At 41.5% G+C, this 14,334-nt stretch overlaps 2 protein-coding genes across 3 annotated transcripts in view; one reads left to right on the top strand and one right to left on the bottom strand.

Annotated features, from left to right (window-relative positions):
* Nucleotides 1-370: 370 nt before the first annotated feature.
* LOC130546817 (protein FAM171A2) lies at nt 371-7,904 on the bottom strand. Its single transcript, XM_057322281.1, has 8 exons — nt 7,678-7,904; nt 6,760-6,987; nt 6,432-6,524; nt 5,560-5,712; nt 5,297-5,476; nt 4,281-4,394; nt 3,995-4,121; nt 371-3,918 (listed from the first exon to the last, which is right to left on the bottom strand). Exons 1-8 carry the CDS (start codon nt 7,772-7,774, stop codon nt 2,448-2,450), a joined length of 2,463 nt encoding a protein of 820 aa, XP_057178264.1. The 5' UTR covers nt 7,775-7,904; the 3' UTR covers nt 371-2,447.
* A 1,205-nt stretch (nt 7,905-9,109) lies between these two features.
* The window catches only part of LOC130546818 (carnitine O-palmitoyltransferase 1, liver isoform), a 17,481-nt gene continuing 12,256 nt past the window's right edge, over nt 9,110-14,334 (top strand). Inside the window, exons 1-8 of one of the 2 annotated variants that reach the window (XM_057322283.1) lie at nt 9,110-9,360; nt 10,853-10,995; nt 11,080-11,219; nt 11,619-11,790; nt 11,888-11,989; nt 12,157-12,294; nt 13,382-13,459; nt 13,575-13,682. In XM_057322283.1, the coding sequence (XP_057178266.1) occupies nt 10,855-10,995; nt 11,080-11,219; nt 11,619-11,790; nt 11,888-11,989; nt 12,157-12,294; nt 13,382-13,459; nt 13,575-13,682 (879 nt within the window). In that variant the 5' untranslated portion in view covers nt 9,110-9,360; nt 10,853-10,854. The other variant, XM_057322282.1, reaches the window with a different exon arrangement.

Here is a 14,334-nt window from a genome sequence, read left to right on the forward strand (position 1 = left end):
GCCTTCGTATTTTTGAATGCTATTATGCAAGTAAGGTAACTAGGCCTAGTTTACTATATACATGATGTGTAGTAATGTCAAACTCTGAGATCTTACATGTGATGTCAAATGACTCTGTAAACAGGTTTGTTTTCATTTGGAAGAACGGATGAAAAACAACATGTTGAATTGATGCCGTTTTTACACTTGGCCTGTTCTGTTATCATGGGGCCAGAAAAGGTTTGTCAGACAAGAACACACTGTACTGAAGGTAAACAATATCATTTCTCATCACTGCATACAAACAACAACAACAACATGTTAAAGATAATCCATGTGTGAAAAATGCATGATTGCTGAACGCTCATTGGTGTTTTATATGAAAACAGAAGCAAGAGAAAAACCCACGAGAAATGCAATTTCTTTTTATTTTACAGCACACTTCAGAAGTGAAACTGTCTGCTTCCTGTAAGTGTTCGTGTCACATGTGATTTTTCATATTCCCAATATGAACAAATTATAAAATTGCAAAAGTTCCATGACATCTTTTTATTACAGTTATGCAACGCTGTTGTGCGCGATGGAAGCAACATCCATAATAGTGTTTGTCATAGTCATATCGAGCTAAAGAGAGAAATATTTACACAGTACAGAGGAAAATGTGTTCGTAGAGCGTCATGTGATAAACGTACATTGACAAAGGCATATAAAGATTTCCTGTGGAAACGCCCCACAGCATGTAAGCAAGAGAGAATGGCTTTGATTCGATGTCTTTATCTCACGAGCTCCCCTTTCAGAGAAACCTCGACATATTAAAAAGACGGAAATTGTGGGTCGGTTTTATACCTTTTGAGAGTTCTCTCGAGGCTTAATACCCAATATACAGTATAACATAACATTGAAATCCTCTCTTGGATTCCACAGCTGCAGCTTAGTCTGGATTTCAAAAGTCTTGCTTATAAACAGCAGTTTTTGTGAATAATCCATCGGTTAATCTCATTGCCTCTCATATTGTAGATGTTAGAATTCATACAAAACAAGAAACACACATATACCTGTAAGACATGTTGCAACTGACAGTCATCACATTTATCACGGATCTCATGTGATTGGCACCTGATCAGCACAAGAAGATCTATTTCAGTCATGAGTTCGATAGTCATGTGTTTTTGATAACATCAGCCCTCATTGGTACCCTGTAAATCTGTTTTATTAATACAACGTCTTGTGCTTGTTTTGATCATGGTAAACGGTGTCAATTATTAACATTTCATTTATGAATGGCTTGAACATTTTCTATGAACTTCTTTTCACAGCCTGTGTGAATCCCATCAGCGCTGGAAGAATGTTGACGGACAAACGCTGGCCTGTAAACTGGTGTTTAGTTACATTTCAAAATGACATTTTGGCAACTTTCTCTCCATTCGGCATCAGTATGAAATGCATCATCATGCTTGAATCATGTCAAGATCGGTTTGTGGGCATAAAAAATCTGTCGTCCTATTCTAGTTACCTCATGCGCGGAAATGCTATCATACATATAGACAAAACCATCTTCATCCTTTAAACAATAGAAAAACACTCTGGAAGCTGGAACAATACAAATGTGTTATACTGAACCGAAACTGGAAAATGTACATACTGTTAGACACAGTCACTGTTGTTTCATTATAATTGTGAACAGGAGTTCACTGAGATGTGAATTTGGAATCAGCTTTTAATATATATAGCCTATCTCATCATTGGAAATTTAAAACTGTAGAGAAAAATAGTGCATGTGGTGTGGAAAAAAGACGAAAGTTATATGATACGATACTTAAAAATGCCTACGTGTCAAAAGACTTACAGAAACGGTTATAAAATCACATCATTTTAACATCAACATGAAGTCGTGTTAATATTACGATTAGGGCTACGGGAAATTATTTGGAATGTTTGAAATCTGAAGTATAGACCAAATTTCAGATTACAATGAAATAGCTGACATCAAAATAATGAATATCAAAGGCAGGAGAAGGTGGAAGGAGATATTCTGCATCAGGACATACGTTGAAAAGTTGAACAAAGTTCTGGAAAACCAAAAGTTCTTGATAGAAATAAAACGGTAAAGACTCCATCCATTCGAAAAGTGTCTAATGATCCCCAAGCAACTGAGAGTGAAAGGTGGACATTTGTAAACCAGATCTTCATTTTGTGGATCAGCATATTGTGTTGTGCTTTATTTTATTTGAACACACTCTCCTTAATGTCCTTTTCTGTTTCGATGAAACCTAATCCTTTCTGTAATGATCTTCTGTGACGCGACCCCCTGAGATGTATTCAAATTGATCAGTGACATTTTAAGGAGTTCTGAACTTTGAATAATGTTCTGACAAAACTATCTGTCAAACTTTCGAAATCAATTTGAAGACATCTCTAGTTTGTTTTGTAACTGGTCAAGGCATCTGCTGGGGTTGATTCTCTCTGCGTCACTTCTTGGGATGAAACACCATTAGCGGGCGTTCCTCGATACGCTGCCACGGACTCTTTTTGTTCTCATCAGGGTCGTTGTCATCCTCCGGGCTGGTGACGGAGTCACACTGTGTTTCGCTGTTGCTGCTACGTGAGCTGTTACCGCGGCTGCGGCCCCTTCGCGGTATCGACGACATCATGGGCTCCTCGGGACCCTCGTCCAGAAGAGGGGTGAGGGGATTTTCCAGTGGTGAGCTGGCGCCCATACGGCTGGCGCCTCCGCTTAAATCCAGCGAGTCGTGATACAGAGGTTTGGAATAGTGCTTGCCTGAGCTGCTGCTCCCGTGACCCTTGCGTCCGCCTCCGTGGTGTTCCTCTTTGCTCTTGCGCCCGGATGATGACTTGCGGTCGTGTTGGGTGTCTTTGGAACCCATGTCCACGCTGCGGTCCTTGCTGCTGTTGGCGGGAGCGCTCAGCGTGCTCTGGGCGCTGTGGTTGCCGCTGTGGAGATCGGCGCCGATGTCGATGTATGAGTGGCGCACGTGAGCGTTGTCACGCCCGTCGAGGGATATGAACCAGGCGCGAGGGTGCTGCTTCACCCCAAGCTCCAAAAGCTTCTTCTCGGTGAGTGCTTGGAGCTCCCCGTTCATCTGTGAGATGGTAGAGTCATTAAACAGAACGGGGATGTGAACCGGTGCTGGCGGACCCCCCGGAGGCCAAACACTTTCATCAGAACCGGCCGGAGACTGTTGGGCTTCTGCGTGGCCGGGCGTCTGGCCTTGGTGACCCTGGTTCTGAGCGCCGCTGGTACCCTGCGAATTCACACCATCTCTTTCAGCCTGGTTCTGTCCATCCTTACTTTGGTCGGTGCCACCGAACTCGGAAGACAGCCTCATGTAGTGGGCAGGGATCACAAGCGTCGGCACCATAGAGCGATACATGTTCTCCTTCATCTGATCCAGCGAGCTGCAGAATATTATCTGACCTGGTTGCGTGTTTAGCGACGTCGGACGGTTGAGGTGATCGGGCCCCTGCAAAACCTGTGAATATTCCGGCGGCTTGTCTGCGATGGGCGGAGTCGGCGGGTCAGACGTATAGCCACGGTTATCGTTGACGACGTGCCTCCGGCGGTAATCGCGATCTTTGTTGTCGGAGCTGTCCAGACTCGTCTCAGTGGATCGGTGGACTTTCATGGGGAAGCTCTCTGCCGTTTTTTGGCCACCTTTGGACTGCTTGCTCTTTGAATGCCTGAGTTTATGGGCAGGGATGTGTCTGGAGAACTCATCCCGGGCGCTCTTAAAGGCATGAGAGGGAGATGCTTCGGATTTGCTGGCGTCCAGATTGCCATTCGAGGTGGAGGATTCAGCATGGCTGCCGCAGATCAGGTTCAAGTGGGACGTGGAGGTGCCTTGGTCCCGCTTGGATCCGTTCAAAGCAGATGGAGCTTGGACCTGTTTCTGCTGACGCCTGGGTTTCAGACACCTTCGTCTGGAAGAGAGAGATCGACATTGACCGTATGTCCTCTTAGTTTTTAGTCAGAATATAATGTAAAAACAGCACACACCTGCAGTAGTAAAGAAGAACACAGAGCAAAACTAATACAAGCAGAGCGAGAGATCCCAGGATGGAGAGTAGGAAGAAAGTGTGGTACGCTGTGATGTCCCTGAAGCCCGGGTGAGACAAACTTGAGCCTGGTGTCGAAAATGCAAAGCCCATTTAGACACAGATAACAGTACTCAACCAATAAATGCAGTCAAATTATTCAACAAACAAGATTTAAAGGTGAAGTGTGTCATTTATCTTTCACTTAGCTTTACAAGCAGTTGTGTGTGTTTCATGATGTTTGTTACCTGCTGAAGACCGAAAGGCTGCGATCCAGTACCCGAGCTGTGAGGCGGTGAAGTCCAGAGACAGATGAGATCCCTCTCGTGTGATGAATCCAGTTCCATTTCTCACCCATAATCCTGAAATTATTAAATGAATTTATCTGCTTTTGCTGACTAAAATAATACAAAAATAAATACAATTCTCCATTTTTCTATTTTTCACATTTTCTATAGTAGCCTACACTGTAAACCCGAATGTTAAAAGAAATTAAACAGTTTAAGTAGTGTAAACTTAATTTTATATAAAAAAATTCCTAACTTAAATGTTTTGAGTTCCTGTAACTAATTCTTACTTTTGAGTTAGTTTAACTTAATTTCAACAAGTTAATTCAAGACGATTTGTTGAGAATGAAATTCAGTTCCCAGCATGCTTTGCGTGAGACTGCATTAGGAAAGTAAATTTTGAAATGAAGTGTTATTTTATGAGTTTTTAGAAAGGAAAAAGCCTTGTTAATGATGAATGTTCATTTATCTTGGATATTTAGAAGAGTTTGTTGTATTTTTGACTTTTGGGATTCCCATCGTTCAGAACAGTGGTGCTTATGCTTAGGTTGTGGGAGGTGCAATAGCAGTCGTGTGTTGCATCACTCTCTGTGAAGGCTGTTAATTGTTGATGCAGCTGAACTGTTTAGGTTGTCTTAAGACCTTTCATTTATTTAGCTGTAAATAAAAAAAGTTACTTTGCTAAATGTTCAAAATTAAAAGGAGTCAACAACAGTACAACAAACTCAAAAGTTTTGAGTTTTCCCAACTTATTCGGGTTTACAGTGTACCTTTAAAATGGGTTTGGAAAGAATAGGAGAAATGGTTTGAATATATTCAATAATTGATAAACAGAAATAAAACAAAAAGGTTTTCCCGACAAAGTCAAATGGAATGCACAAACGCCGGCTCAGAATCCTCAGAATGCAAATAGAACCCTATAACGGCCAAATATTAATGACATAAATAGATTTGTATTTGGTTTAACGTCCGTTCACCTGTCCTGATGTCGTACATCCAAACAGGAATGCTGGTGGCAGAGCGGATGTGAGAATCGGAGGGCAGAGGAACCGAGATGTGAACGGGCTCGCTGACCTCAACCGCTCCACCGCCGCGGTCAAACAGCTGTGCACTGACCGCTGCTACTGGTGTCAGGTCTGTCCAGCCGTTCTCCCCTCCTGAACACATTTACACCACCAGAAATATATTTATAACATGATTAAACATCACTTTAGAACATATCTCATGGTCTTTTTCTGACCTGTGCTGTTTGTTTCCAGGGCGACTGGGTAAGGGAAGGAGTTAATATCGTGCTGCTCTCTGGCTGTTGTTAAAACGGCTGTCAGTTCGGTGTAGGAGGAGTTCAACTGTAGACTCCGCCTTGGAACCTGCAACCATGGCTGACTCCGCCCACCTGGAAGTAAAAACAGAGTAATGGCTGTTAAAGCTGCTTCTATAAGCCTTCTGAGAAATCACACCTGTCTCTGTGACATATCTACAGGCTGCACACAGCACAAAAGTTCTGAATATGGTCAACATGTATTAAAATGGGCCATTCATTCTGAGATTTATGTTTAAAATCACTAGTTCCATAAGTGCATGTATGACATCGCCACTTAATCTTCTGTTGTGATTTTTCGCCAAATGTAAGAGTGTAAAGCAGACGACTGCTAAATCTACATTTGTTTTCACACAGTAAATGGCCTATTGTTATTGGGGAATTGAAGCAATTAGCAGTTTTAGATGCCGGGAAAAGTAATAGGATACTTCTGCTGTTGCTATGGTGACCGCCACAGGAATGGAAGCATCATTTAAGGGGGAGAAGATGAGAAAGACGTGGATACACACATACCATCTGTAAATAATGTCAATTCTACAATACACTACCCTGTACAATGTCTCTTATATGTTCTTCCCATTCTGTACAATAGTATTTTAGTATATCTGCATATTTCTGATCATCTTTTTACACTGTCTTTATCTCTATTATAATTTGTCTTGTCATTATGTTGAATGTGTGTACTAGATGCTTCCAACACCATAGAAAATCCCTTGTGTGTGCAAGCAGACTAGGCAATAAATCTCTATTCTGTCCCAATAAAATTGTCACATTTTTAGCAGCTTTGTTCTTACTTGGGGAGCCATGAAACACCTGGATGACATCATCGTATAGGATCAGCGTGCCAGGTTTCTGAGCCATCAGGTAAAGACTGACAGAGGCATACACTGAGAGAGAGAGAGAGAGAGAGAGAGAGAGAGAGTTTACAAGAGGTCCCGAAATGAAATAGACACCAATGTCTGTTATTAATGTTTGTTCCTCAGAAGTTGTGCATGATGTCATTGAAACAAACATGGGACACATCAAACACTGTTGCTTGAAAAGATGCACGGTGAATGCTTATGTCATCATAAAATCATATCATAAAAACATGCATTAAACTGTTTATCGGTGCTCACTCACAGGGTAAACGGCTGGCGTGCCATGGCACAGAGCTGGTGAGGTAATCCTTCTGAGATGCAGTGATGATTACCCATGTTCCCATGCGGTACAGGAAGCTGACAACTTGCACTCCATCACTGCCTGCTTTGCTCTGTGCCAACACACTCTGGTTACTGTGAACAGCAATGTCAGCGCTTGGCAGAGGCGAAAGATCACCGCCATCAAACACCTGAACTCTCACCTGCACCTCTGAAAGCGTGTGACACATATGAGATCACCACAGGGAGTTGAAGTCATCCTAGACAGTCACATCTTTACATTTCAGAAAAATACATCAATAGATCATTAACACGACAATGATCATTTTTAAAGTCATTCTGTTCAACTGGCTACTTGATACATAACAGACCTGTAGAAATCTTTCAACATAGCAAAGCATGGTGTTTATCAAATAAAAGAGGTAGCCTATTTACTCTGGAGCGTATGGGTGTTTTCTCAGCTTCCCCAGGAACAAAAGCTATATAGAGAGCCAAAGTCATAAATAAGCGCTCATGTTGGGTGTAATGGGCTGCCAGAAGGCCTCCATGCATCTCAGATTTGCATAATTGTCAGGCACCACAGAGCTCAAATGTCATCTATTTGCGTTTTTAGCCTGGCAATACTTTAATATGTTCAAACGTGGAATGAATCTGGAATGCCAATAATATGCACGTATTGTTCTCAGCCCGTAACGCAATGTAGTTCATTTACGGTGGACTGGTGGTCGATCAAAATTCACCCAAATCTGCGCGCAAACAATGTGCTTTCAACAGATAGACATGCAAAAAAGAGATATATTTCTAAATCGGTTCTTGCATCGGTATCCGCTCGATTGTTTAAGGGTAAATTGCTCACCACTCCCACGTCTAACGCGCGCTGCGTCCTTTATTCTCTACTCACCGAGAGCTCCGCTGTCAGGGATGGATTTACCAGCTATGCCTCTAATGTTGGACAACAAGAGAAAGAAGAGAAAACGAGAGACGAGAAAGTATGGCATCTTCAAAGCTACATCGCTTTTTCCAGCTCGCTAGCCGTATGTGTCAGTGTGTGTGTTTTTAGACACGGTCGCCAGCATCCTTCTGCGTGTGTTGCGTGATGCTCGATCTCATCACGGTCTCTTTGTCAGAGGAAAAACAGCGGACCCTTGTGGTCAAATTCGACGATACATGAAAACACTTATTGTGATCAAAATGTATTTAGTGCACACTCTTATTTGATGAATTTGTCTCAGTCATGGTGTCTCGGTCTCTAATTATTACGTTTTGTACGTCTTATGTTGTAAAATAGCAATACAATGTTATTTTAGTGCACACTCTTGTTTGGTGCATTTGTTTAAAAACCGTTTGTCTCAGTTCTTGCTCCTTGGACTTTTTTCTAACGTTTTGTAATGTTGTTGTCTTGTGTTGTAAATGAGCAATAAAACGTAAATTAAACGTCTACGCGTACTGTATAAGATGTGCATTTTGTTTGTATCTAACATATCTGTCTAATTCTGCGATAAACTCTAATCTAATAATACATCGTTTGTTAAAGTAAACTAAGCAATACCGAACTTTTCCTTCACAAGTGATATGTGTGTATTTTTGATCGCCAGCAGTAGGGAAGAGTTCTTGGTGGAATGCTGCAGAACAATGATGCTGCTATTCGTCCCTAGGTGGCGCCAGAGAGTTCGTATATTTGTTATTCTGACGTTGCTTCATCACGAGTAAATGAATTAGTATTATTAAGGGGGTCAAGCACTCGTAGAACAGTCTACATTACGAGACCTTCATATATAAAGGAACGGACTGATAAAACTGAGGTGTAAAATCAAAGACAGCCCTGCTCTAAATAGGTCAGTTGAGCAGTTTTCTTGTAAAGTCAAAGGCACGTGGGTCGAGGATGTGGGTGTTCTCCCCCCATTTCCATAGAAATCCTGAAGAATCCCAAATCTTAAACAGGATTAAACCCAACACAGATTTGTGATCATGAATTCAAATCATTCTAGCCTATATGTATAGAAATTGATATTTTAATACGGCGGGGGTGATTTTACACAATTTGAATATTTAAAATAAAAATGTTTGTTTAAACATTGAAATACTCCGCATCCCACACCCAAGCACCAAACTGTAAGCTATTTCAATGCCGCCTCTGTGTAATATTTGACGAACAGCGGCGACGCCCAATCAGAGCAGCGTTTCCAGTTCCTCGCGGCGCATTCTATGCGATTATTTGCAAACTCGCCTGTCAGGTTCTTCCACAGTCCTTCAACACCCTCAGCGCCCATTGGTCAGACTTGTTAACGTCACCGACTCCCGGCCAATCAGGGCGCACTTCCGAGCCGCTTGTTAATTCCCGCCCTCCCGCCGTATCTGTTACATTCTTTCGCACTTTGAAGCAAATGTACTTTGTATCAGTTCCGTTCTATTGAATCGTTCCGTTCTTAGGCGATCTGCGTTTCATATCGGCATGAGTACATTATTGGGTTATTTATCTATTTAATGTATGTGTTCCTGAAGATCAGGAGGAAGGAAAAGCATCTTCGTCACTTTGTTCCCGTCATCAGGGCATCAGCGCACCAGTAACCACAGTAAACAGCAGGTAAGATGCGATGCTTTCTTGCGGTCGCTGTAATGCTCGTGTGATGGATGCTGATCGCGGGTATGCTGTACCGGAGGCTGTGGATGGATGGATGGATGGATGGATGGATGGAAATGTGTGTGTTTGTCCATGCTGACTGCAGTTCTGCATTTTGCAGCTGTTTGCTAGTCGGCAAGCGTTTATTGGCCTTGGTTACAGTAATAGATGGTGATACGCGTCAATGACTGTTATTCGCTGACATTCGACATCATCTTCATACATTTGGATTATTTTGTTCTTTTACATTTAAATAACCACTGTTTGTATTACAATCCTTATAAAGCTGTAGGCTTATTTAGGTCGTGTCTGTGTGTGTTGTTTTGGTGTGTGTGTGTGTGTGTTTTTCCCCGCCAGATATTTGATCTGTTCTGATAACGTCGATCAGTTTATGATGAACTGTGGTGTTATTCAATATTATTACCTTTCGTTATGTTGACAAGCACGCATACTCGTTTGACACCTGTCCCGTACGGCTTTGAGATCTTTTTTTTGTTGCAATTATTTAAACATTTTTTGTATCCTTATTTCGACTGAATACAGAACAGTGTTTTACTACATCATTTATGACTGAATTTAATGGGTTATTTTAAATTAGGTTAAAGTTCATTTTATGGGTCGCCCTCTTCAGGGCGCTTTTCAAAGTGCATTTGATGGTCCGGTCCTCGTTTACACACACACGATAACCGTCACAGTGTTGACATATCTGAATGCTCGAACCATTCTAAAATGAGTGATTATTAGGATTATTTACATGTATGTGCATGTAATCATATAAATATATAATACATGTGTTCTATGAATTTAATCGTTTTTTTGTTTATATACTTTTTCACTTTTGCGATGTTAAACTTTATGAAGTATATTTTGTATATGCACGTGTAAACGTGTTGGAATGTACATAATGTTTCTAATTCTTTGGTATGTAAAGATTCCTGTACCATAAGCTACTTATTACTGACATCTGCAATCTTTATAAATACTGTAACAAACTGTCACATTGGCAGATATGAAAGAACGGCTTGCACTTGGTTGCTATAACAACACTGTTGCCATAGATACACCTTGTCTGGATGTAGAAGGCGAGAAAGATATATATTGATATAGTCTGTCTGGTCAAAGGAACACATGATATGGCTTTATAAAGGGAAAGGGCCTGAAAGTATAATGAGGTGGAAAGTTTGAACCTGTAGTGCCTCTCTTATGTCTGTTGATCGCATTTATAAGCGTAAAAGGAAACCGTACCAGAAACGTCTGTGTCAGCATTCAGTGCTTTTCTCTTAATGGATACTGCAAAATGTAAAGCATGTCGATTTATAATAGATGGTGATCAACAGTGCAGCAAACATACGGTACGTGAGGCTGAATGGGGAGGTGGGCCGGTTCTGTGTTGAATGTGTACTACTACACGCACAAAACATGTGATGCAATGAAACTTGATTCTCGCTCTGTCTAGAAATGGCCGAAGCCCATCAGGCCGTGGCGTTTCAGTTCACTATAACTCCAGAGGGGATCGATCTGCAGCTATCCCATCAGGCCCTGAGACAGGTTTATCTGTCAGGTCTTCGCTCGTGGAAGAAACGCGTCGTTCGGCTGAAGGTAAAGACCTCCACAAACACCTGATATGAACCTCTTGTGTGGATTCTTGTTTTTGTGTGTTTGTACATTCTCTCTCTCGTACAGAACAACGTGATCACCGGCGTGTATCCTGCTAGTCCGTCCTCTTGGCTGTTTGTTGTCATCGCAATCCTGGCCACCATGTACACACGTTCTGACCCCTCCATGGGCCTGATCGCTAAAATCCAGGAACATCTGCCCGTCAGGTACTAGAAGATGGATCATTTTGGCCTCGTCGTATTGTTGACTCCCACAAACCTTTGTCATCTTATACAAATCCTATTTGGTCAAATGCAAATAAGAATTGGGACAAATCTGTCTTGAGATGAGAACATCGTTTCGGAGGCTCACAGTATGTCATTACGTGACTCGCTTTACAAGCTTTTCAAAAGCTTCCCACCCATGAATTCTCAGAAAGGCGTGTTTCTTGATTTGGACGAATGCTACAAACATGGAAATAATGGTTTGAATATTACAAATGGTCTTTTCAGCCAGTATGAGTGTTTAAGCAATCCACAATCGTTTTTCTTTATGAGGCTGGATGTGACTTCAGTGTTATGCGGTATAAAGGTGTAATATCCCACATATTGTGTGTTTGTCTGTAGTGATTCTCTGAGCGTTCAGTGCCGGACGGTGGTGTCGGCTGTGTTGTTCAGTACGCTCCTCTGGTTGTCTCTTATCTTCACCATGAGACTTTGTCTGAAGCAGTTACTGTCCTATCACGGCTGGATGTTCGAGCAACATGGGAAAGTGTCCACCACCACCAAAATCTGGGCGGTTAGTACAGTAGTATTATCAGACACACCTGGATTACATCAGACACGCCTGACCTACAGACACCCAACGTGTTTGTTTGTTTGTTTGTTTGTTTCAGGCCATGGTTCGGATCTTCTCCGGCAGACAGCCTTTGTTGTACAGCTACCAGGGGTCTCTACCCAACCTGCCCGTACCGGCGGTGAAGGACACCGTTAAGAGGGTGAGGTCATCATGACTTTACTGTTGTCACCAACGTCATCACTGTAACTGTCGCTCATAATTTATAGGTAGTGATTTGAACAAACCTCTAAACCTGTGGGCGAAGAAGACCACTCACACTTTCATTGGATCAGTTTAGTGTTCCGCTCAACATCTTTCCCTTTTTAGTATCTGGAATCTGTGCGTCCATTGATGAACGATTCTGAATATGAGAGGATGACAAATCTAGCCAAAGAGTTCGAGGGCAGTCTGGGGAACCGCCTGCAGTGGTACCTCAAACTCAAAGCCATGTGGGCTTCCAACTATGTGAGTCGTCCGATCCAACAAACCTCAAACCATTTCCTTTTATTTTGCTGTTTCTTATAAGGAACCATTTACCCCCAAAATTACAAACGCGCATCATTTATTCACCCTCATGCCATCCCAGATATGTATGGGCAATTCCAGCGTTATGGACGTGACATGAAAATGCTCAAAGAATGTATTTGTTACTGTCTGTTTTTTTAAACATGAGTTAAACATCAGAAAAATGTCAGACTATGAACAAGTTTTCTATGTCAAAAAAGGGAAATAAACGTGCGTTGTGGATGTTACAAAAATAGAAATGGTTTTTGGGAGACGACAAACTTTGTGGGATTTCTGTGAATTATAAAATACACAAACCTGAAGCAAGAATATAGAAATGAATGGAGAAGGGATGCCTCTTCATAGAACATAAAATAGTTGTTTTATTTTCATTTTCATGTGTCTATTTATGAGGAATATGGACCGTTATGGATGTGACAATCCTGAAAATGGCTCTTATCTGACTATGAAAAATCATGCAGTAAAAATAAAACAAGTGCTTTAAAAACTTGAAGGGAAATCACACATGGATATTTAAGCCACCAAATGTTGATATCTGTGCTGTTAGTAGAGTAAAAATTGTAGGTAAAACATGACCTTTTCATGGAATTGCCCATATGACCTTTCTTTAGCTTTTTCACAAAATCTATCACTTTATATCCAAATATGGGTTTCAAAATGTTGAATCTTAAAAAAACTTTAAAAATGACACTCATCCAGTGACTTAATAAATGCTGCCATATTAGATTTTTATGCTAATATCTGTGTATTGTATCTAAATATTTGTTTCTCTCACAAATATATTGTTTTGCTGAAGAAGATGTTTATTAACCCGCTTCATCATCTGGATTACTTTGGTAATGTGCTTTTTGGAGTTTTATAATTTTAGGACACGTTCTTGGAGATAAAGTGATATTTTTATTTAAACAAAGCTCTGTTCACCTAAAGAAAGATAGTCATGTACATCTGAGATGGCATGAGGTAGAGCGGTTTCATTTTGGGTTGAACTATTCCTTTAAGAATCATTTTCTTTCTCTTTGTCTTTAAGGTCAGCGATTGGTGGGAGGAGTATGTCTACCTGAGGGGGCGTGGCCCAATTATGGTCAATAGCAACTACTATGGAATGGTACCACACTTACAATTGAATGAAAAAAAACTGCAAGGCTTAAGCAACCGACTATGTGTCAGGAACACTTTTTGTGTCTTCTAACTGTTCTTCTACCCCTTTTCTGTTTCCTCAGGACTTCCTCTACGTGACGCCAACACCCATTCAAGCCGCACGGGCAGGCAACACGCTTCACGCTTGCCTCTTGTACCGCAGGAAACTCAACCGCGAGGAAATCAAACCTGTGAGTCCATGCACATGACAGTGCTGACAGATGTATCGCCTAAACCTGCTTCTGTCACCCCGAGCCGTTGCAGATTGATCGCTGGGATTGTTTTAGCTGTGCATTGAACTTTGTTAGGTCATAGATGAGCGATGCAGATTTCTCCCCAGAAGTGAAGTGAATTCATTATTTATACAGCTAAGCAAAGTGTGTGTTGTGTATTTGTGTACTAAAGTTCAGTGTGTTCTAATGTTTACAAAGTGACGCTGCCTTCTTCTAGTTCACACAGATCATTTATTGAAACGAAGATGCTAAAATGTGTTCTTCGGAAATCATAATAACATTTCAAAAGCCAACTGGAATAAAACCTACAAAATGATAGACAGTGACTGATTTAACATAAGTGAATGTAATTGTGTGTGAAGGTGTGTCATTGTGTTGGAGGACAAATGTATCTGCTTTAACCTTCTGTTACACCTGCAGATTCTGCTCATTTGACGCTGGTTTCCTCATTCTCTCGCTCTCTCTCTCTCTCTCTCGCTCTCTCTCTCTCTCTCTCTCTCTCTCTCTCTCTCTCTCTCTCTCTCTCTCTCTCTCTCTCTCTCTCTCTCTCTCTCTCTCTCTCTCTCTCTCTCTCTCTCTCTCTCTCTCTCTCTCTCGCTCTCTCTCTCTC

Source organism: Triplophysa rosa, linkage group LG23 (genome assembly GCF_024868665.1).
Source record: "Triplophysa rosa linkage group LG23, Trosa_1v2, whole genome shotgun sequence".
Lineage (NCBI taxonomy): Eukaryota > Metazoa > Chordata > Actinopteri > Cypriniformes > Nemacheilidae > Triplophysa > Triplophysa rosa.

Excerpts from the sequence above, each read along its gene's own strand:
- LOC130546817 (XM_057322281.1), bottom strand. The coding sequence starts at position 7,774 with ATGCCATACTTTCTCGTCTCTCGTTTTCTCTTCTTTCTCTTGTTGTCC. Across the intron at positions 5,713-6,431 it reads GGTGTTTCATGGCTCCCCAA|GTGGGCGGAGTCAGCCATGG; the intron begins GTAAGAACAAAG and ends TTTTACTTCCAG. Across the intron at positions 4,395-5,296 it reads GATGTACGACATCAGGACAG|GATTATGGGTGAGAAATGGA; the intron begins GTGAACGGACGT and ends TAATAATTTCAG.